This window comes from Cervus canadensis, chromosome 4, assembly GCF_019320065.1.
Source record: "Cervus canadensis isolate Bull #8, Minnesota chromosome 4, ASM1932006v1, whole genome shotgun sequence".
NCBI lineage: Eukaryota > Metazoa > Chordata > Mammalia > Artiodactyla > Cervidae > Cervus > Cervus canadensis.
In genome coordinates this window covers 102,805,469-102,829,557 of record NC_057389.1, presented here as the reverse complement: position 1 = coordinate 102,829,557, position 24,089 = coordinate 102,805,469, and the positions used below count along the sequence as shown (strand labels likewise).

At 49.1% G+C, this 24,089-nt stretch overlaps 1 protein-coding gene across 3 annotated transcripts in view; it reads left to right on the top strand.

The window, feature by feature from the left end:
* Window positions 1-24,089, top strand: part of CPAMD8 (C3 and PZP like alpha-2-macroglobulin domain containing 8) — a 98,945-nt gene that overhangs the window by 63,556 nt on the left and 11,300 nt on the right. For 2 of the 3 annotated variants that reach the window (XR_006269142.1, XM_043467221.1), the window contains exons 24-32: window positions 3,591-3,889; window positions 4,497-4,722; window positions 6,334-6,510; window positions 10,589-10,670; window positions 17,791-17,947; window positions 18,077-18,151; window positions 21,697-21,862; window positions 23,568-23,654; window positions 23,729-23,865. Coding sequence is in view for 2 of the 3 variants with exons in the window: in XM_043467221.1 (XP_043323156.1) it covers window positions 3,591-3,889; window positions 4,497-4,722; window positions 6,334-6,510; window positions 10,589-10,670; window positions 17,791-17,947; window positions 18,077-18,151; window positions 21,697-21,862; window positions 23,568-23,654; window positions 23,729-23,865 (1,406 nt within the window). In the remaining variant the exon portion in view is untranslated. The remainder of the gene's footprint in view (window positions 1-3,590; window positions 3,890-4,496; window positions 4,723-6,333; window positions 6,511-10,588; window positions 10,671-17,790; window positions 17,948-18,076; window positions 18,152-21,696; window positions 21,863-23,567; window positions 23,655-23,728; window positions 23,866-24,089) is intronic. The other variant, XM_043467222.1, reaches the window with a different exon arrangement.

Below are 24,089 nucleotides of genomic sequence, written 5' to 3'. Positions count from 1 at the left end.
GCCTGAGCGACTAAACACAAACACAGCACAAACTGAAGACAGCCTAGATGTCCTTCCGTGGGTGAACGGTTAAGCAAATTGTGGTCTGTCCATATGTCAGAATATGAACCAGAGATAAAAAGGAAAAAACTATTGATAATATGCAGCAACTAAAATGAAGGGGATTGAGTAAAAAAAAAAAAAAAAAAAGAATCAATCCTAAAAGAATACATAAAAGATTCTTTCTATAACATTTTCCAAATGACACAATTTTAGAGATGGTGGTCATATTAGTCATTGTTGGGGTGGGGATAAAGGGTGTGAATATGGTGATAAAAGCGCAACAAGAGGGATCCCACACAAATAGAACTGGAGAAATCTGAATGAGATCACGGGATTCTAAGAGTACCAGTATCCTGGTAATGGTAGTATACTAGAATTTTGCGAGATGTTACCTTTGGGGAAACTGGGTCAAAGGTTTCTCTTTGTTATTTCTTAGAGCCACATATGGGCTTTCAGGGTGGTGCTAGGGGTAAAGAACCTACTTGCCAATGCAGAAGTCATAAGGTTTGATTCCTGGGTCTGGAAGATCCTCTGGAGGAGGGCATGGCAACCCACTCCGGTATTCTTGCCTGGAGAATCCCATGAACAGAGAAACCTGGAGGGCTACAGTCCATAGGTTGCAAAGAGTTGGACATGACTGAAGCAGCTTAGCAGGCAGACACGCAGAGTCATGTATGAATCTGTAATTATCTCAGTAAATTTTAAATTAAAAGCATTTTTAAAAGCCAGTGCATGAGGACTTCCCTGGCAGTCCAGTGATTAGGACAGACCTCGCCTTCCAATGCAGGCGGTGCAGGTTCAATCCCTGGTCAGAGAGCTAAGGTCCCACATGCCTTGCAGACAAGAAACCAGAACTTATAATGGTAGCAATACTGTAACAAATTCAATAAAGACTTTTAAAAATGGTCCCATAATAAATCTTAAAAAATGCATGTGCACAAATACTGTATGATTCCACTTATATGATCCCCCTAGAGTAGTCAAGATCCTAGAGACAGAAAGTAGGGTAGTGGTTTTCAGGAGCTGGGGGAGAGGAAAATAGAGATTTATTGTTTTTTTGTTGGTGGTGGTGTTTTTAAAATTTATTGTTTAATGGATACAGAGCTTTAGTTTTACAAGATGAAAAGAGTTCTTGGGGTGGATGCTGGTGATGTTTAAACAATGTGAATGCATTTAATGCCACTGACCTGTACACTTAAAAATGGTTTAAGATGGCAAATTTTGCATTATGTGTGTTTTATCACAATTTTTAAAATTGGGAAAGGAAAAAGCAATACCTATGTACTAGAGAAAATTTATAAAAATAGAAATACAAAAACTGTCTCCTCTAGTTCACATACAAAGACATTTTGTTGTATTCACTTTCCTAGGATTGATTATTGCTTGTTTTAGCATAGTTGTGACTCATGAGTCATACAGTTTTATGTCTTGGCTTTTTCACTTAATATATCCTCAGCACTTTTCCTTGTTATTGTATTGTTTATAAACTCTTTATAAAGCACTTCAAAACAGCTTCATTATGGTCCATTAAATGACTGCCCCATAATTTGATCATTATGGAACATTTTGAAACATTACTGGACATTTGCATATTGTTTGTATTTTTTATATTATAATCCACACTAAGCTGAATATATTTGTATTCAAAGTAAGGTCAGTAACATTTTTAACATGTTTATTGAGGTATAATTGACATACAATAAATTAGACATATTTTAAGTGTAGTTTGATCAATGTTGAGAAACATCTGTGAAGCCATCACCACAATTAAGATAATGAAGATTTTTATTAACTCTAAAGTCATGCCCCTTTGAAATTCCTCATTCCTCTCCACTCTTGTCTCTAGAGAACCACTGGTCTGCTTTCTGTCTCTATAGATTACTTTGTACTTTTTAGAATTTTATGTAAGTGGAATCATACAGGATGCTCTCCTTTTTGTCTGGCTTCTTTTACTCAACAAAAGAATTTTGAGATTTGACCATGTTGTGTGTATCAGTAATTCAATCATTTTAAGTCTCAGCAGGATTCCATTGGATGTTTGTATAACACATTGTTTATCTACTCACCTGTTGAAGGATATTTGAGTTATTTCCGGTTTGGGACTATTTCACATGAGCTACTATGAAAATTTGTGCCCAAGTCTTTGTATGGGTAATGTGTTTTCCTTACTCTTGAATCGATACCTAGGAGTGGAATAGCTAATGCATATAGTAGGTATGTTTTTAACTTTTTAAGAAGCTGTCAAACTATTTCCCAAAATGATAGTACTATTTTGCGTTCCCACAGGCACTGGATAAGCCAGTTCTGCCCCATTCTAACCAACACTTAGTATCATCTGTTTAATTTTAGTCATTCTAATAGGTGTCTAGTGGTATCTCACTATGGTTTTAATTTGCCTTTCCATCATGACTCATGATATTAAGCACCTTTTCATATGCTTATTTGCTGTCAGTATTTTTTGCGGGGGTGAAGTGTCTGATCAGATCTTTTAGCTTTTTAAAAGTTGAATTGTTTATTTGTATTTGGTTTTTGAGAGTATTTAAAAATGTATTCTGGCTCCAAGTCCTTTATCAGATGAATGCTTTGCAAAAATATTTCTGCCAGTCTATACCTTGTCTTTTCATTATCTTAATAGTGTCTTTTAAAGAGCAGAAGTTTTTCATTTTAATGATGCTTATCACTTTTTCCTTTTATGGATTATTTTTGCTTGTTGTATCTAAGAAATCTTTGCTCAATCCTACATTTTCTTCCCAAAGTTTTATAGTTTTAGGCTTTACATTTGTAAAATAATCCATTTCAAGTTAACTCTTGGAGCCCATGCAAGGTATGGATCAGAGTTCCTTTTTCTTCACCTGGAGACTTCATTGTTCTAACATCATTTGTTGAGGACTTTTGCTGTTGAATTGCTTTTGCACCTTTGTTGAAAATCAGTTGTGTATACATGTATGGGTCCATTTCCGGACTCCCTCTTCTGTTCCACTGAGCATTTGTCAGTATTGACACCGATGCTACACTCTTGTGATTGCCATAGCTTTGGAGTAAGTCTCATTGTCAGATGGTGTGAGTCCTTCTTGTTTATCAAAGTTATTTTTACTTTTCTGGATCCTTTGAGTTTCCACATAAATTCTGAAATCAGCTTTGCAATGTCTTCAAAAGACCCTGCTGGGATTTTGATTGGGATTGCATCGAATCTATAGATCAGTTTGGGGGGCTAATTAGCATCTTCACAATGTTATCTTCTGACCCACGAACACAGTCTAGCTCTCCATTGATTTGCATCTTTAGTTTCAGCAGCATTTTGCAGTTCCTAGCGTACGGGTCTTGCCCACCTTTTGTAGGATTTATCTCTGTGAGTGTTTCATCTTTTGTGTTCTATTGACAAAGAGGTCATCAAACCAGCTCCATCCCACTGTGCTTCCTGCAGCTTCGTGGGGAGCCACACTGAGACGGGTCCCCTGAGGTCCCGATGCTCCTGGGCATGGGCAGGGGGAGGACGGAAGGATGCTTCTGGTGCCCCCTGAACACCTCATCTCCTTCCCTCTATCCAGAGAGAGTCCACATCTCCACGCCCAACAAATACGAGTTCCAGTATGTGCAGCGGCCACTGCGCCTCACCCGTTTCGACGTGGCCGTGCGAGCCCACAACGATGCCCGCGTGGCCTTGTCCCCAGGGCCCCAGGACACCGCAGGCATGATCGAGATTGTTCTGGGAGGGCACCAGAACACCAGATCCTGGATCTCCACCAGCAAGATGGGTGAGCCGGTGGCCAGCACACCCACGGCCAAGATCCTCTCCTGGGATGAATTCAGAACATTCTGGATCAGCTGGCACAGCGGGCTCATCCAGGCATGACTGGGTTTGCCTGGGGCGGGCATGGGAGCCATCTGGTCCTCTGACACTTGTTCCTTCCTGATCCATGGGATGTGATGGGAGGAGGAAACACAAGGCAGCCCTCAAGTTGCTTACAGTCTGCCTGGCGTTGCTTCCCTAAAACTAGTGAGAACTGTGGCCGAGGAGGTACCTAGGAATCTGGGAGGCCAGGGAGAAAGGATGTGGGTATGAGCAGGTAAGATGAGGACTGTGGACACTTTCTGGGCCAAGCAAAGGAGAGAAAAGAAGTATGTGTTAACAGCTTCCTGGAGGAGGGGTATAGCCAGGTGGTGTTTTGAAGTATGCATAGGAGTTCGCCAGGCAAACTGAAGCAGAGGATGTTTCAAGCAGAGGGAACTATATATGCAAAGGTTCCAGGGAGCCCAATGACTTTGGAACCTGCAGATGCCCCACTTGTGTCTCTGTTGGGTGTTTAATGAACAGTGTGGTTTCTAGTTTCTCTCACTGCTGATGCCGTGAGAATCCCACCCCACCCCGTGAATGTGGCCAAGGCCTCTGACCATGCCTGAACCCAGCTTCATGCTTCCTGCCAGCACCCAGCAGCCTTGGCCTCTTTTTCCAGGTTGGCCATGGTCCAGAGCCATCCAATGAATCTGTCATCATGGCCTGGACCCTCCCCAAGCCACCAGAGGTCCAGTTCATCGGTTTCTCCACTGGCTGGGGTTCTGTGGGCGAGTTCCGCATCTGGAGGAAGGTGGAAGCAGATGAGAGCTACAGCGAAGCCTTCACCCTGGGGGTCCCGCACAGCGCCATCCCCGGGTCTGAGCGCGCAGCCGCCTCCATCATAGGTGTGTCTGCCCTGCAGCCTGGCTTGGGGAGGATGGGGGCAAGTGTCACTTCAGGTTCATTCTCATTCGGGTTTGGCTGGGGGCATGCGCCTTTGGGGCCTTTAGCCACACACCCACTCACCTGACCGGCAAGCAACTTCCAGTGCCTTCTCTGTGCTGGGTGCTGGGGCCAGACTCAGAGAGGCCCCCAAGCCTGCCCTCTGGGGGCTCAAGGCTGACTGAGGAGGCAGGTCCTAGCCCTCTGTGGGGTGACCCTGAGGGGTGGGTAGTGAACTTCGTGAGGGCAGTGTGTCTGGGGTGATATACAAGCAGGCTGAAAGGCCAGGTGAAGTTAGCCAGGTATGGGGTGGAGGGTAGGGGCTCTGGGGGTCCAGGTGAGAGGGGCAGGACCATTTCAAATGCTTAGAGAGCTTACTGAGCCAGGGTAAGAGGCTGTGGCCAGGGACTTCTTGAGCACTGGATTGTCTCCTGTAGCCCAGGCATAGGAGTAGAAAGTGGGGACTATGTGATCCATCTTGTGCTGGAAATTGGAAGGGTGGGGAAGGCATGAAAGGCCAGGAAGAGGCAGACAGACATGAAGGAGGGGGCTTGGGTCTCTGACATCAGAGGATGGAAGCCCTGGGGCCTGGGGCAGGTTGGTGGTTGTCACCGGATCAGAGGATGCTGGAGTTTCTGATTTCTGAAGCATGAAATCAGTTCGGATGTGGGCCTTGGGGATGAGTGGCCCAGCTTGAGGTGGTGGGTGTAGGGGAGAAGACAGACGGGGAGGGATGGAGAGGAGATGAAGGCAGGTAACTCTGTGTCAGTCAGTGCCTTCAGCACAGCGGGATGGAAGTGTAGAGAAGAAGCTGGAAAACCCAGAGAAAGGGGATGAGAAAGTAGCCAGGTGGGCCCCGCCATAGGAGGAGGCTGCAGGAGCAGTGGCAGCCTCAGTGGGGCAGAAGGGAAGGTCAAGGAAGGGAGGTGCAATCAGCGGGGAATCCAGAAAGTGTATCAGCAATATTTGGGGGCATCAAGGCCAGAGAGAGGAAGACAGAGTACTGAAGAGATGAGAGTACGGGAAGTCAGAAATAACAGGAAAAAGAACCTTTGAAAACACACCAACAATACTGCACATGTAAGAAAACTTTATTAAAAACCCAAATATTCATGGTTAAAGAGAAAACCACATTTCATATTGGAAGTTAGAAACAATATGTAGAATGGAGTCAAATGACTGGATTGACATCTTAACGTTTGTGGGATGCAGCCAAAGTTGTACTAAGAGGAAAATGTATAGTCTTAATTGCACTTATTTAAAAATCTAGAAAGGAAAAAGCATTTACTAATAATAACATGATGAAAAGGTAGAACACCTGAGTTACAACTAAAGAACATGGAGGGAAGCATGTAAGATAAGGGCCAGCAAGTGTCCACCAAGGCCAAGAGATCAAGCAGGCTGGATGGGCAAGGATGCGTCCCAGTCCCAAAGGGCAGTACTGGCAATCAGATAATGGGAGGCTAGTGTTAAGCCATGGGTGGGCTCCCTCGGAGGAAAGTTGTCCCTAGGACAATGCCAGGGCGTTGAATGAGGCCAGTCCTCAGCCCATTCTTCCTCTTCCTTCTCACCAGGAGACGTCATGGGGCCAACTCTGAACCATCTCAGCAACCTCCTCCGGCTTCCCTTTGGCTGCGGAGAGCAGAATATGATTCATTTTGCACCTAATGTCTTTGTCTTGAAGTACCTCCAGAAAACCCGACAGCTCAGCCCTGAGGTGGAGAGGGAGACCACTGACTACCTGGTACAAGGTACTGGGGGCGGCTGCCTGGGTGGAGAGTACTGGGATGCAGGGAGCCCCGCCGTACCGGGCGCAGCCCACACGCCATGTGCAGAGGATGGGAAGAAGGGAAAGAGGTTGAAAGAGGCCAGTCTGGGTGGCCTGATCTGGCCCCTGTCAGTAGGAGCCTGGCATCTGCACCTGTTAGGAAAGTGATCTGATTGCTGGCAGTCAGCCATGGGGAGAGGAACAGCATCTTCTAAAAATGTAAATTTTTCTGAACAACCAGAGCAATATAATAGCATTATGAAAACATTTGGGAAAAAAGTAAATCCCTATAAGCTTCCCTTCATGCTGGCTCTGTGTTGACTCCTCTGCCCTCCAGGAGCACAGGTTAGCTTTGCCATTCTTGGTGTCTCATAACGCAGCATCCTATGGCATGCCTCCCCTCAACCCTGTCCTGTGTGCATAAAATTCATCCACTGGGCTTTGGGGAGCTGTCGTCCATTCACCTCCATTGCTATGTGGAGACAGCAGTCAGCATGTCTGCTGATGGGCTTTGGAGCAATTTGCAATTCAGGGCTTTTAGAATGGTGCTGTCATTAACTGTCCTCTTTGCCTACTTGGTGAAAACTCATCCGAATTTCTGTGGGGTGAAACCGTTGAGTCTTAGGATAGATTCAGTTTGTAATCACTTTGGAGGCTACATTGTTTTTTTGTCACATGCATTAATGGAACACAACATACTGAACTCTCCTCTTGGGCATTCTGAGTTTATTTCCAGTTTTTTTCTCCATAAATAATGCAGCACTGAACATCTTCAGAAGTAAACCACCAGTACTAAACTTCAGAAATAAACAAAGCACCATTGTACTTCTTTAGAAATAAATAACACAGTACTTATCATCTTCACAGATAAATAACACTGAACATCTTCATAAATAAACACAGCACTGGACATCTTCCATTGCCATGAATCAAGTCCTTAGGGCAAGGAACAGTCCTGTTTGGGGGTGGGGTACAGGGCTTCTGAGGGCCCTGATTTACTCTCTTTGCACATCTAGACCCCACCGGGAGGGGGAAGAGGGAAGGCTGGAGATGGGATCTCAGCTCTGTCAGAGATTCCCATTCTGTGTCCCTGGGTAGGACCTGCCTTTCTCAGTGCCTTTGTTTCCTTCCCATGTAACAAGGGAGTTAAGTCAGTAGATATCAAAATTCCGAGGCCTCCTGGGCTCGCTTCTAGCCTCACACTGGAGCCAAAGTGAAAGGAGAGCATGGGGGAGGCTGAACCCAGCTCTGAAGCTGGCATCTGCCTCGTGCCAGGCGTGTGCAGCTCCATCCTTGCTGCCCTGAGGTTCCCTCTTTGCAGCTGGTCCCCCCATGCTAATGGTCCTCATTTCCCAGATGAGCCAAGTGAGCCTCCTGGGAATGAAGAGGCACCCAAGACCTCACAGGGGCAAGTTGTGGGGGCTTCTCAGACCCAAGGCTCCTCTGGACTGGGGCACAAGGGGCAGGCAGGGCACTAGACCAAGCCAGGGAGAGAGGAGGAACCACCGTCACAATCACGGAAATTTACCGAAGAGGATTCGAGAACGCCTGGCTCAGACGATGCTGGCCCCATGAGATGGGGAAACAGACGCATGTGAAAAATCTCAATTCCTAAGACAAATCTGGAGTCTCTGTCTCCTGGCCTGTTGTGGTTCCCAGTTATTATGTTCCAAAGGCAGTCCTGATGATCTAAACCATCTGTCCTCATGGATGAGAAAGGAAAAACTTATGATGAAGAATGTATAGCTCTCTGAGGGACGCCCCTGGTGGTCCAGTAGTCAACACTGGACATGGGGCATGTCCATTCTGCTGCAGGGGCATGGGTTCAATCCCTGGTTGGGGAACTAAAATCCCACATGCTGCATGGGGCACAGCCAAAAAAATAAAATAAACGTGCAACTCTCAGATGGAAAGAGAAGTCAGAGGTTGCCATGGGCTGAAGGTCTGGCTTTGTGAAGGCTGACCACAGACTACCCGGAAACTTAAGTCTGCTTGGTCCATGGTGGAGGGAGAGGGGCAGGGCTCAAGTTGGCGGGCTGTGAAAGTCTAGGATGTGGGTGAGCCCTGGCCTCCCCGAGGCCAGGCGCACCTCAGTGAACCCATCCGGACTCAGATCCTTGACTGCCATCCAGAGTGTGATGACCGATAGGGGCGAGCGGCAGCCTGGACCTCCCCTCTACCCAGACAGCCAGATCTGGTGCCCAACAGCCCAGTTGCCTTTTCAGACTCAACAAGCCCCAAATCAACCCCCACCCCCTGGTTTTCCGCCAAATCTCTGGTGTTAGTTTCCTGGGGCTGCCATAACAAAGTACCACAACCTGAGTGGGGTAGATCCATAGGACTTTATTCTGTCCACTTGAAAAATATTCACAACCTTTAAGTTGAGAGTTATGTTTTACTTGGTGGGAATTTTTAGGACTCCAGGCCCGGGAGACAGCATCTCAAGTAATCCTGAGAGAACTGCTCCAAGGAGGCGAAGGGAGGCGCCAGGTTATATAGAAGTTTTACAACAAAGGGCGGGTAGTCTGAACATCAAAAATTATTGTTAAAGTAAACCAGATATTCCAAGTTAAGGAATTCAGCGCTTTTCTCTGTATGGGAAAATGCAAGAGTTTGGGCTGCTGAAATCATCCCTTTGATGTGCACCTCAACTCTTTGGGGCCAATATCCAGTTTTTCACATCCTGAGCTCCCTTGGGGCTCACTGCAGGGAGCAGTGGCAGGCTGATGGTAGACTCGATCCAGATGGCAGATATTCTTCTCCTTCCTGAGTGCTCCTAGTGCTCACCAGCTCACACTGGAGGTCTGCAGCGGCTGATGACTGCAACATCCTCGTTACTGATATGGCAGGAAATATCCCACTTCTCAGCTCCTTCATGATTCAGGAGGCTGGAGGACTGAAATCAAGGTGTCAGCAATGCTGACTCTGTCAGGAGGCCCTGAGGGAGCAGCTATCCCAGGACTGTATCCTGGCGGGATTCTCTTCATCTGCTCACACATCGCCACACCTCTGCCTCCATCTTCACAAGCCTTTCCGAGTCTGTATCATTCCCCTCTCTTTTCTCTGAGGACACCTGTCATTGGGTTTAGGGCCCAGCCTGATTCAGAAATGTAATTCCACCTGTAAAGAACCTCATTCCCCGTAAGGTCACATTTTGAGGTTCCAGGTGGATGTGAATTGGTGGGGGGCGGGGATTACTGTCCACCCAGGTCTGAACTCCTGCTCCCCCTTCCCCTGGCTCCATGGACATGGATCAGTGCATCCTCTGGTCAGGCCACTGCATTTAGTGCCCTCTGCATCTTTCTTTCTTTTCTTCACATCTTGTTCAGTTAAGGTCACTCTGGCTCTACTGCAGAACCCCTCCCTGCCTGTCACCACCACCCGGTCCAAGCCCACGATCATGGTCGCCTCGACTGTCCCCACCTTCCCAGTGTCTGCTTCCTCTCCAGACCCGACCATCCACCCACTACATCTGCCCCCTCACTCCCCTCCCCTCCTCCCCTCACCCCCTCCTCTCATGCCCCTTGCTGCCCTCACAGTAAGACCAACTGCCTGGCCCTGTTCTGGAGGCCCCAGCACCCCCTGACTTCCCTCCTTCTTGTCCTCCTCAAACCCCTGCTGATCTGAGCGAACCAAGGTCTGGCTCCAGTGTATAGAGCAACAACCTCTTCAGGCCCTGGGGCGGGTGAGGGTGTGTGGCAAAGGGCCCTGCCTGGAGATAATGCATTTCACTCTCCCACCCCACCAGGCATGACTGAAGGCCAGTGTGTGTCCAGGAGTCATAAAGGGGTGATATCAAGAAACAAAAGAGAAATAAAGTGGAGGTTTCAATCCCCCCCCCACTGTGAATGTGGGATAGTTTCAAGGACCCCAGCTGTAGGTGTGGGGCAGTTTCAAGAACCCCAGCTGTGTGGTGAAACAGTTTCAAGGACCTCAGATGTGGGCATGGGGTAGTTTCAGGAACCCCCCCCCATGTGGGTGTGGTATTGTTTTTGGGGTCCTGGGGTAAAATGTTGGCCAGCCAGCCATTCACCAGAGTGCTGTCCCCTCTTGCCCCACAGGCTACCAGAGACAGTTGACCTACAAGCACCAGGACGGCTCCTATAGTGCCTTTGGAGAGCGGGATGAGTCGGGGAGTATGTGGTGAGTCCTCATCCCCCAGGCACGGCTACTGAGGTTCCCCCACGTGAAGCCACAGCCTCACGTCCAGCACAGCATAGCCAGGACCCCTGGGGCTTGATCCTGTCGACTGACAAAGTACATGCAACCTAAAGGTTGAGAGTCATGTTTTACTTGGCAGCAACTTTTAGGACTTCAGGCCCGGGAGACGCCTCAAGTAACCCTGAGAGAACTGCTCCATGGAGGCAAGGGGAGGAGCCAGGTTAAATAGAAGTTTTGTAACAAAGGGCAGGTGTCTGAACATCAAAAGATTATTATTAATGAAAGAGAACCAAATAACCCAAGTTAAGGAGTTTAGTGCTTTCCTGTGGGTGGGAAGATACAAGAATCTGGGCTCACCGAAACAGTTTCTTTCACATGCGCCTCAGTGCCAGTATCCTGTTTCCACATCCTGAGTTTTCTTTCCTCGGGGCTCGCCATAAGGAGTGGCTACAGTCTGATGGCTGCTTGGTGGCTGGTATTCTTCTCCTTCCTGACTTCCCTTAGGGCTCACCAGCTCACGTTGGGAGGGCTGCAGACACTGATGACTGTGACATCTTTGTTTACCAATATGGCAGGAAATATTCTATTTCTCAATCCTTAGGGTGATGGGCTTCCCTTGTGGCTCAGCTGGTAAAGAATCTGCCTGGGTTTGATCCCTGGGTTGGGAAGATCCCCTGCAGAAGGGAAAGGCTACCTACTCCAAGTATTCTGGCCTGGAGAATTCCATGGACTGTATAGTCCATGGGGTCGTAAAGAGTCGGACACGGCTAAGTGACTTTCACTTCACTTTCATTTCGGGGTGATGAGGAGCCTATGTGTAAAATGGAGACAGCCATGGTCCTAGCCCCTGGGGGTTAGAGGTTTGGTTTGGATGGTGGGGGGTTCTGCCTGGCCTGCATGTGGTGAGCTGGAAACAGTGGCTGTTACCGTTACTCCTTCTGCTCTTGTTGCCACAGTGCCCAGGAACCGAACCCCTGCTCTCTGGCCCCTTGTGGATGAGTCCTGGGTTCTCTGAGCCTCCTCAGAGGCCACTGGACCCAGGAATGGGGTGACCCTGAGCAGGAGAGGTCAGACCACTGCCTTGAGGGTGGGTTGGAGTGTTCAGGAGGAGCATTTGGGGTCTGATTGCCCTTGTGAGTGGCTTCCTTGGGCTTTCAGGGTCAGCCAGGGCAGGGAGGACCTGCGTCCGCCTATGTCTTATTCCCTAGGAGTGCTTGGCATCATCAGGGTCTTGCCTCCTCCACTTTGGGGCTTGCTGAAGAAGTAGGGTACCCCCAACTTTCTGTGTCTAGTGGGGCCTCCTTCTCAGTGCCACGCCTGGATGGCACCTGCAGCACCTGTGGGCATGGAAAGCGTCTGGTCCTTAAATCGACAGCGTCCACCGCACGGCAGCGGTGCCCAGGGCCAGTGCCACAGGGACACAGCTGGCTGAGCCCACATGCAGTGCAGAGTCACTCCCTCGGCTCCCGAGGGGCCCAGCCTTGGTGACCTGCTCAGCCCCCCAGTCCCCAGAAGTCTGTCCCATTTCTGTCCCAGGGCCCTGCCTTGCTGACAGGCCTTGAGGCACGGCCACAGTCATGCCCTAGCAAGCAGAGGCCCCCACCCACTCTCGGGGACGGCTAAAGTAATTGAGTCACTCTCTGAAAGTTGGCCAAGTCCTGACAGTTCCAAGAGGCCTCCACCGGTCAGAAATAGTGAGCTGTGATCTGTGTATGCCTTCCCACAGCTCTCACACACACTGAACAAGAGAAGATGAATTCTGCTGTGGTCATGGAAACGTGATACCCAGCAGTTTGCCTCTCCTCCTTGGCCTTGTGAAACCTCCTCATAGATCAAAGTTGCAGGATGCACAGGACATTGGCAACAGTGATGCGCGGGTCACCCACCCTGGAGCCGAGCAAACCCAGTCTCAGTCTTGTGTGAACTGTGTGACCTTAGACCAGATGCTCAGCTTTTCTGAACCACAAGACCGGATCTAGGAGGCAGTGGGATAAGGGTGTAGGCATGCTCATTATGGTGCAGGTACCCATTGGGTTGGATGCCTTGTTAACGCCACTGCCTAAATACTTAGGGCTTCCCTCATAGCTCAGTCAGTAAAGCATCTGCCTGCAATTCAGGAGACCTGGGTTTGATTCCCGGGTTGGGAAGATCCTCTGGAGAAGGAAATGGCAACGCACTCCAGTATTCTTGCCTGGAGAATCTCATGGATAGAGGATCCTGGCAGGCTACAGTCCATGGGGTCGCAAGACTTGGACATGACTTAGCAACTAAACCACCACCACCTAAATACTTGGGTGGGAAGTCCATGATCCAGTCCAACTTCCTTTAAACTCACAATCTGTTACAGATAGGTTCCTGTGCATCCAATGTACATTCATTCATTTATTCGTTTGTTCATTCAAGTGTTTAATATTTGCCAGGCTATTGTTCTAGTTCCAAGGGAACAAGAAAGGCATGGTCCCTGCCTCCAAGAGAGAAAGAGAGACCCTTCATGAGATGTAATAGTTAGCTACTGCTGTGTAACAAGTTACCTCCAAAACATAGCCATTTAAAACAACAAATATTTATTGTCTCAGTTTTGTGGGTCAGGAATTCAGGAATATGTTGGCTCATAATCCCTCCCATGGTTGCAGTCATGGTATTGGCTGGGGCTGTCATCATCAAAAGGCTTGACTAGGGCTGGAGCATTTGTTTCCAAGTTGGTTCTCTCCCATGGCTGTTGACAGGGGGCCTGAGTGTTCCATAGGGCTGCTTGCATGTCCTTATAACATGGCAGCTGACTTCCCCTGGAATAAAAATCACAGAGAGAAAGTAAGGAGGGTGCCACATGACTTTTATCATCTGGTTCCCCGGGTCTTCCTGTCAGCCCCACCACATTCTGTTCTTTAGAATCCAGTCACTAGGTGCAGCCTATACCATCCCACTGCTTGAAAGGAGAAGAAGCAAGGCATCTGTGGATATATTTTAAAGCTACTACGTCAGGTATATAATTTCTCATATCTATAAAGCAAATAAAACTTGTTGAGGGGACAGGGTATGATGAGGTACACAATTGTATGGGGTGGTCAGGAAAGGTTTTTCCGAAGGAGATGAGGGACAGCTGTGTGAAAATCCAAGGGGAGAGGATTCCAGGCAGTGTGAACAGCCTGTGCAAAGGCCCTGAGGCAGCCCTGACAAGTTTGAGCCAGAGAAGGAGACCAGTGTGGCTGGCAGCACAGGCAAGGAGGAAAGCGGCCTGCCACAAGCGAGGGAGAGGGTGGCAGGGCCAAGCTGAGCAGGAGAGGAGTTTGGGTTTTCTTCCAGAGGGAGCAAGAGGCCTTGGCGCAAAGCGTGGCTGTAACCTGAGTCATGCTGGGCTGTGTGCATATTGAATGAATAAACTTAATTTGTTAGAACAGTTCTAGACTCAGAGAAAAATTTTAGTAGATAGAATGAGTTCCCATACTTTCCATCTTCCCTAGATGCAGTTTCCCCCAGTATTAACACCTTGCATTAATGACGTACATTTGTTATCACTGATGGACCAGTGTTGCTACATTATTGTTAACTGAGGTCTATTGTTTACATTAGGGTTCAGCCTTTGTGTCGCATAGCTTATGGCTTTGGACAAATGTACACTGTCACCTACCCACCATTAAGGTGTCATACAGAATAATTTTCTGCCCTAAAAATCCCATGAGCTCTGCATAGTCATCCCTCCCTACTCCCAGCCCCTGGCCACTACTGATCCTTTTACTAGTTCTGTAGTTTTGCCTTTTCCAGAATGTCACAGAGTTGGAATGCTGCCTTTTTCAGATTGCTTCTTTCCCTTAGGAATATGCACTTACATTTTCTCTATGTCTTATCCTGGCTTGATAGCTCCTTTCTTTTTATTACTGAATAATATTCAATTGTCTGCGTGTACCACAGTTTTTTTTTTTTTATCCCTGTTTGTGATTTAAGATGGAAAAGTAAAGAGAACAGTGTAGCAGAATGTGGGAATTTCACAATTTCCAGCGCAGGGGCAATTAAGTTCCATCTGGATCCTGCAGTGTTTGAAATTTCCCTCTGGCTGCTCTGTACAGAGCATGTGATGGGACAAGATCGGGCTGGTGGGGGTGGCGGGAGCCACGAGGTGCCAGGCTGACACAGGGGCCGTGGGAGTGTAAGGAAGAGGATGGATTTGGGGTATCTGGGAAAGAGAGTGACCAAGACAAGCGGATTCGTAGGTCTGGAGTACATTTTTCTGTTAATATTTCAGATTTTGACAATTTGCAGAGGCAGAGCCTAGAGTCACTTGATTTTCTTTCTTTTTTTTTTATTGTGTTAAAATATACATAACATAAAATTTACCATTTTAACCATTTTAAGTGTGCAGCTCAGTGGTGTTAAACACATTCATATTGTTGTGCAGCTATCACCACCATCCATCCTCATAACTCATTTCATCTTGTAAATCTGAAACTCTGTACCTGTTAAAACTCAGCATTCGAAAAACTAAGATCATGGCTTCCAGTCCCATCACTTCATGACAAATAGATGGGGATACAGTGGAAACAGTGACAGACTTTATTTTCTTGGGCTCCAAAATCATCGCAGATGGTGACTGCATCCATGAAATTAAAAGACACTTGCTCCTTGAAAGAAAAGCTATGACCAACCTACACAGCATATTAAAAAACAGAGACATTACTTTGCCGACAAAGGTCTGTCTAGTCAAAGCTATGGTTTTCCAGTAGTCATGTATGGATGTGAGGGTTGGACCATAAAGAAAGCTGAGCACCAAAGAATTGATGCTTTTGAACTGTGATGTGGAGAAGACTCTTGAGAGTCCCTTGGACTGCAAGGAGATCCAACCAGTCAATCCTAAAGGAGATCAGTCCTGAATATTCATTGGAATGACTGATGCTGAAGCTGAAGCTCCAATACTTTGGCCACCTGATGCGAAGAACTGACTCACTGGAAAAGACCCTGATGCTGGGAAAGATTGAAGGCAGGAGGAGAAGGGGATGACAGAGGATGAGATGGTTGGATGGCATCACCGACTTGATGGACATGAGTTTTAAGCAAGCTCCGGGAGTTGATGATGGACAGGGAGGCCTGGCATGCTGTCGTCCATGGGGTCGCAAAGAGTCAGACACAACTGAGTAACTGACTGATACCTATTAAATGCTAACCCTCCGTTCTCCCCTCCCCCCGGACCCTGGAAGCCATCATCCTACTTTCTGTCTCTGTGATCTGGCTACTCTAAGTGCCTCATAATAAGTGAAATTGTATAGTACCTGCCTTTTTGTGATTGGCTTATCCCACTCAGCATAATGTCCTCAATGTTCATCCATATTTTAACATTTTTCAGAATTTCTTTCCTTTTCAAGGCTGAATAATGTTCTATTGTATGGATATACTGATGTTGGCAGGTGAGAGGACCTCAGTCCTCATCTTCTTTGGAGAAAGAATTCCACAATGAGAGTTTGTAAAGCAGGCATAGTTTATTGGAACCACAGTATGTGCAAAGAGAACAAAGAAGCAGTTTATTTAGAGCAGAACCAAAGTAGAAATACACACCCAGAGAAGGATGCGGGCATCCTCCTTGATGGAAAGTGTGCCAGAGAAGTGATTTAAGTCACTTACATGGGAGTCGTTTTTCCAGTTGTTTTCCTCTGGCTGGTCTTGCTTCATTTCCCACATCTGTCCTGACCCAGGGCCCTTCCCAATATGCACATGAATCTTTTAACCAAAATGGATTCCAGTGACTTGACAACAACAACATGATAATTCTATGTTCAATTTTATTTTAGGAATCACCATATTGTTTTCCACAGTGGCTGTACTATTTTCCATTCCCACCAGCAGTGCACAAGGGTTCCAGTTTCCCTGCATCTTCACCAATACTTGCTGTTTTCCGTTGTTTTGTTTTTGTTTTATAGTAGCCATCCTGATGAGTGTGAAGTAGGGGAACCACTTGATTTTGAAGAGGATGGATTACTCTTTCATCTTGAGTTGGGGCATTTCCCTTGCTGACAGTTCTGCTGTTTGTCCCTCTTGGCTCCCTGGTTTCCATCCGGTGGTTCTTCTGAGTTCATTTTTTCATTCATTCATCCCCCAGCCCCATCATCTCCCATTCAGGGTGCACTAGCAGCAGTTGGTCTGGGGGATGGGGCGAACAAGCGACAGGCTGCAGGGATATGGGTAGACAGAGGGAGGGCCTGGGAGTCTAGAAGCAGCCAGCTCACCCAAGAGTGGAGGGGCTAAGTGCTAGTGGAAGTGCTGGGAGGCTTCCTCTGAGAAGACACCCCTGGGTTGCACATTGAGAAGACTTCTCAGTGAACACTGAGAAGACAACAAGTAAGACTTCATCCTGTAAAGAAAGGAAGTAGGAGCACTCTGCATTCAGGACCTGGGTAACTGAGTGACCGAATGGATTTGTGGGATGTTTTCAACTGCAAACAACGTAAAAATGGCTGAAAAAGGAGTTCTGAACATCAGTTCACACCGCAGAGCTGAGGAGTCTCCAGGACTGGCCAGTCTGGCAGCCTGACAATGCACTTGGGCCCCTGGTTCTTTCCCTTGGTCTCTGTGGAACTCCTCAGCCCAGTGGCTGCTCTCCTTGTGGTAGCAAAATGGCTGCAGCTGCTCCGGACATTGCCTCATGTGCCCATTCCAAAGCCATTTGCAGACCTGTGGACTGGAATACTCATGACTGTGGCTGACTAGGGCTACAGAGGAGCCCAAGTGTCCAGGGTACCTGGTTGCTGGTTTTCCCTGGGATCTCTCAGCAAAACTGGGGCTCTCTTGGGGAACGGTTATGGAGGAGCAATAAGGAAGGTCTTTCACACACAGTGGTGATGGGGGACTTGACCGGCTCAGAAAAAGGTGCTTCCCAGGTGGGAGGGAGTTAACAGGGAAGATAGGCTGGATCATCAGGCCCTGCTGGGTGCCCACACACTTCCATCAAGTGCTCACAACAGTGCAGACTGGGCCTTCGTGTCTTACAGAGGAGGAAGCAGAGTCTTGGGTGATGTGGGGAGTGTACCACAGTCCCTCAAGGGGCACATGGGAGGTGACTCTGTTTTGGGACAGCCCAGCCTGTGGCTCTCTCAGCCTGTACCCCATCCTGTTTCAGGCTCACGGCCTTTGTCCTGAAGTCCTTCGCCCAGGCTCGCAGCTTCATCTTCATCGACCCTCTGGAGCTGGAAGCTGCCAAGGACTGGATTGTCCAGCAGCAGCAGGCAGACGGCTCCTTCCCGGCAGTGGGCAGGATTCTGAACAAGGACATTCAGGTCAGCAGCCTCTCAGCCTCCTCCGGGAGCCCTGGCCTTGTGCTGCTTGATCCCCGGGTTTGTCTGCGGCCAGTGGGGTTGAGAGGCTGTCCCCTCTGGTTGGGGTGAGACCCACAAATCCTCTTACAGGGTGGGATCCACGGCACAGTCCCACTGACGGCCTACGTGGTGGCCGCGCTCTTGGAAGTGGACCCAGCCTCGGAGGTAAGTGCAGGGGGCCCGGGAGATGCTGGGCTGGAGGAGCGAGTGAGCAGTTCCCCCTTACCAGGCAGGCTGGCCATCTTCAGCTTCTATTTCTTCCTTGCTGTCCTCCTTCTGTTCATTAATGGGACATTTTCATGCTTTCCAATGGTCACAGTTCTTGTGACCTGAGCACTTACTGTGACCTAAGCAGATGCATGAGAGATTCTGGCGGTAGTCATGAGGGACACGTGTGTGTCCCTGAGTTTGAGCCTTCCCAGGGCTGTCCATAGCCCCCAGCCCCCATTTGGAGGATCATTTGAGTCTCAATCATTATCCTGGACCTGTGGGCTGGCTTTAGGAAGCCCGGTACAAAATGTTGGATGGGACTTCCCTGACGGTCCTGTAGTTAAAGACTCTGTGCTCCCAATGCAAGGTCTTGGGTTTGATCTTTGGTTGGGAACTAAGATCCCACATGTCATTCAGTGCAGCCAAAAAATTTAAAAAAAAATTTTTTTTTAACTTATGAATGCTTCGGGGGGGAAAGGTCTAGAACCTTTGGGGACAGTTAGTACTGGACCCAGCAGCGCTTAGATGTCCCAAGGAACTCAAGGGTTGTTGTCACTTCTGTGAGGCTGTCCCAAGTGGGAGTGGCATGTTCCCTGCAGAGGGAGCTCCCAGGATAGAAAGATCTCAGCCGCCAGGCTAGGGATTCCACCATCCCTCACATCTGTGCCAATTCTAAAACCTCTGATGATGAATTGTCCTTTGTGGCGCTTCTCAGATTTTTCCGCCTCACAATGCAGATCTGTAACTGGGGTGTCTAGAGTTTGCTGGGACCTAAGACCCTCCGTGTCCCACATGCTTTGCCCGGAGGGCCCCTCACTTGCCTTGTGTTAAGCGGTTGGATTGGGTTGCCCGAAACCCCAACCCCCTAAGTCGGCTCAGGCTGCTGTCACAAAATACCACAGACCAGGGGCTTAAACAACAGACCTTTATTTCTTGTTTAAAAAATTGTTATTGGAGTGTAGTTGCTTTACAGTGCTGTGTTAGTTTCCACTGAACAGCAAAGCAAATCAGCTGTACACATACATACGCATGCGTGCTAAGTCACTCAGTTGTGTCTGATTCTTTGCGACCCCATGGACTGTAGGTTCCTCTGTTCATGGGATTCTCCAGGCAAGAACACTGGAGTGGGTTGCCATGCCCTCCTCCAGGGGATCTTCATGACCCAGGGATCAAACCCACGTCTCCTGCATTGGCAAGTTGGTTCTTTACCACTAGCGCCAACAGGGAAACCCACATGTATATATATCCCCTCTTTTTTGAATTTCCTTCCCATTTAGGTCTTCCCTGGTGGCGCAGATGGTAAAGCATCTGCCTACAATGCAGGAGACCCGGGTTCGATCCCTGGGTCGGGAAGATCTCCTGGAGAAGGAAATGGCAACCCACTCCAGTACTCTTGCCTGGAAAATCCCATGGACAGAGAAGCATGGTAGGCTACAGTCCATGGGGTCGCAAAGAGTCGGACATGACTGAGCGACTTCACTTTCTAGGTCACCAGAGCATTGAGTGAAGTTCCCTGTGCTATACAGTAGGTTCTCGTTAGTTACCTGTTTTATACATAATAGTGTATATATGTCAATCCCAACCTCCCAATTTATCCCCCCTTTCTCCCCCTTGGTGTCCATTCATTTGTTCTCTACACTGTGTCTGTTTCTGCTTTGCAAATAGGTTCATCTGCACCATTTTTCTAGATTCCACATATATGTGTTAACATACAGTATTTGCTTTTGTCTTTCTGACTTAACCCACTTTGTGTGACAGTCTCTAGGTAAATCCACATGTCTGCAAATGGCACACTTTTGTTCCTTTTTAAGGCTGAGTGATATTCCATTGTATATATGTACCACATCTCCTTTATCCATTCCTCTCTAAGTGGACATTTAGATTGCTTCTATGTCCTAGGAGACATTTATTTCTGATGGTTCTAGAGACTGGAAACTCCAAGGTCAGTGTTCTGGTTGATTCAGTTCTTTTTTTTTTTTTCAGCTCAGTTCTTAATGAGGGGTCTCTTCCTGACTTGTAGTCAGTCATCTTCTCTCTGTGTCTTCATGTGGCCTTTTCTCGGTGTATGACCATGAAGAGAGGTGGGATGGGGAGAGAAGGAGAGAGAGACCACTGTGGCCTCCCTTTAAGCAGTCTAATTGATTATTGGGGCTGCACCCTCTCGTGTGTGTGTTAGTCCATGGGACTCTCCAGGCAAGAATACTGGAGTGGGTATTCTTCCTGACCCAGGAATCGAACCAGGGTGGCCTGCATTGCAGGAGGACTCTTTACCGCCTGAGCCACCAGGGAAGCTCCACTCTCTTGATCTCATCTAAACCTAATAATCTCCCAAAGCACCGGCCCGCCCCCTCCACCCCTGCCGCAACCACTGGGGGTTAGGCTTCAAGATACAAACCTGTGAAGGGGAGATACAGATCCAGCCCCAAGACTCCAGAATGTGATTGTATTTGCAGACGAGGCCTTTATGGAGGTAGTCATGTTAAAACGCGGACTTTAGGGTGGGTACTGATCCAGTGTGACTGGCAGCCTGGGACAAGGAGGACATCAGGACGCAGAGACCCTCACAGAAGGAAGATGCTGTGAAGATACAGGGAGAAGACGGCCAGCTGCAAGCCAGGAGAGAGGCCTGGAGCAGATCCTTTCCTTGTGGCCCTCAGAAGGAACCGACCTTGCCAACACATTGACCTCAGACTTCTGGCCTCCAGATCCACAAGACAAGAAATGTCTACTTTAAAAAACAAACAAACAAACAGTATTTACTTATTTATTTGGCTGCACTGGGTCTTAGTTTGTGGCACACAGGATCCTCAATCCTCTTTGCAACATTTGGGATCTTTAATTGCTGCATGGAAACTCTTAGTTGCAGCATGTGGGACCTAGTTCCCTGACCAGGGATCAAACCCAGGCCCCCTGCATTGGGAATGTGGAGTCTTAGCCACTGGACCACCAGGGAAGTCCTTAAATTCATGAATGTTTTGAGTCACTCAGTTTTCCATTTAACCTATATGACTGGGCAGCCTCTCTGAACTAAGGCCATCACTGGACGATGGACTTGGTTTCTGTCCTCCAGCCACTCACAGTGTGGGGTAGGAGCATGATCAGGGTTGGTGGGCTTCCCGGAGGAGGTGACAACTGAGGTGAGGCTTGGAGGATGAGGTGGGCCTGAGCTGGGAGGTCTTAGAAGCCAGCCTGATGATCGAGTGGTATGGGGCAGGGCAGCCAGGGCTCTCCCTGCTTCCTCCTGAGTGTCTCTGAGTTGAACGATGGTGCTCAAGCCTTCATTTGCAAAAAACTGGCACCAACATATTAATGAAAGAAAGGGAATGGGGTTTGGAAAGCTGGGGCTGTAGGCAATCATGTATACAAAGTGAGGGGCTGCAAGCCATCCAGTGGTTTCCCCGGGCATGTCCCTGGGACTTTCGGGAGGGTGGTCTGCATGGTGAAGGCTGAGCAGCCTCCCGGGGCTCCGCGTCCCACCCCACCCCCACCCCACCCTGCAGGAGGAGAGGGGTGCCATTGCCAAAGCCAGACACTTCCTGGAGTCCAGCGCATCCCTGGTTACGGACCCCTACAGCAGCGCCCTGACTGCCTACGCGCTGACCCTGCTCCGCAGCCCTGCAGCCCCCGCTGCCCTGCGAAAACTCCGCAGCCTGGCCATCACCCAGGGTAGGTGCCCTTGCCCACCAGCCCAGCAGACAGCGTGGCGCCAGCCCAGCAGGCCCCAGGAAACAGCTCATGGACACGTGCTTGAAACTAAGGAGGCGTCCTTGGCTCACTCTGTTTTGTTTACTCATTTATTTGTTGTTGTTTAGTTGCTAAGTTTCGTGTCCAACTCTTTTGCTAACACTTGGGCTGTAGCCCACCAGGCTCCTCTGTCCAGGGGAGTTCCCAGGCAAGACTACTGGAGTGGCTTACCATTTCCTTCTCCGGGGGTCTTCCCCACACAGAGATAGAACCCGCGTCTCTGGCATTGGGAGGCAGATTCTTTACCACTGAGCCACCAGGGAAGTCCTTGGGTGTGTGTGAGTCGCTCAGTCGTGTCTGACTCTTTGCTACCGCATGGACTGTATCCCGCCAGGCTCCTCTGTCCATGGGATTCTTCAGGCAAAAATGCTGGAGTGGGTTGCCTTTCTCTTCTCCAGGGGAGCTTCTTGACCCAGGGATCGAACCTGGGTCTCCTGCATTGCAGACTGATTCTTTACCGTCTGAACCACCAGGGAAGCCTTTACTCATTCATTACTCATTCATTATCGCCTCCATTAGTGACTTCATTTGACAAGTTGGCTTGAGCCTGAGCATCATTTTCTTCCCTAATGAAACAGAGGATGCTACCCCAGCCCCCACTGGGGAGAAGAGTGCTCAGGAATCCCTGGTAGAAGATCTCCGAGGCCTCCTAGAAACCATCCCCAGGCAGAGTGCTGGAGGCAGGGGAGGGCTGCAGCCGGACCCCACCCTGCCCCCCCATTGCTGGGTGAGCCTCAGAAAACCTCTTCCATCTGGTGGTGTCCATCTCCTCAACTACAAATGACTCCCCATTGTGTTTGGGGAGCCCCAGTCACCAAGCTGTGACTTCTTGGAATGTCTCCAAACTCAGTCCCCTCCCACTGCCCCGTGGCCTTCCCCAGTAGCTGCACTGGGCTCAAGCCTCCATTCACCTTCTCTGCTTAAGAAGAAGAAAAAAAAAAGAAAAATTACTTAAAAAGCAAAATTCTAAAACCACCCAATTGAATGATGGTGTCAATTTAGCACTAAATGCTCAAGATCTGAGGCCAGGAGGGCTGATTTCTCTGTGGTTTGAGGGCTTTTTATACTTCACATGAGCTTAGAATCCTTGGGGTCTTTGGAAATAGGGAGTGACTTCCTGGGGCCCAAGGGAGGATAACCCGGGCCTGCATCAGGGCCCCAGCCAGAAGGGAGACTTGATTAAGGATGTCTGCCAGGGATGCAGAAGAGTAGCCATTGATTAATGATGTCTGTTGGGAGTTCATAAAAGCAACCACGGATTGGTAATGTCTGCCAGGGCTTCCCTGGTGGGCTCAGTGGTAAAGTATCTGCCTGCAGTGCCAGAGACACAGATGTGGGTTCAATCCCTGGGTCAGGAAGATCCCCTGGAGGAGAGCATGGCAACCCACTCCAGTGTTCTTGCCTGGAGAATCCCATAGACACAGGAGGATGGCGGGCCGCAGTCCATGGGGTCGCAAAGAGTCGGATGCAACTGTGGTGACTGAGCAACCAGGGGTGCAGGAGGGGCTGGATTTGACCCTGTAGTTGCAGATCTGAGATGTAGCCCCAAGGCCCTTACTGTCTCCGCCATCTTTCCCTGGTACCCTGTCCCACTGGGGTCCAGCCTCGATCTGTTCTGGCCTTGCAGATGGGGTGACCCACTGGAGCTTGACGGGTTCCCGGGATGTGGACAAGGATGCGTTCCTAAGCTTCAGTGACGGGGTCTATCAGACAGGTACTGGCCACCCCACCCCCAGTGCCTGCTTTGGGCACTGGGTCCTGGGTCCCAGCTGGCCTCTTCCGTTGCAGTGGTCTCGGCCGAGGTGGAAATGACAGCTTATGCCCTGCTGACCTACACCCTCCTGGGAGACGTGGCCACCGCCCTGCCTGTGGTGAAGTGGCTGTCCCAGCAGCGGAACGCCCTCGGGGGCTTCTCTTCTACTCAGGTGCGCCAGGCAGAGCCAAAGGGAGGGGCTGAGGTCTGGGTGGCCTAGGCTCGGGACTCAGAGCCCTCTAGGAAGTTACCCGGTGCATCTAGTCTTAGGACAGCTCCTTACCTGCATCTCTGCGAGCATGAAGTCCAAGAGAGGATGGAAGGATGGGGCTGAGGGATGGATGCGCCAGGCTCTGGGATAGGGACCAGCCCCTCCTTCAGTGGAGATGCCCCCCC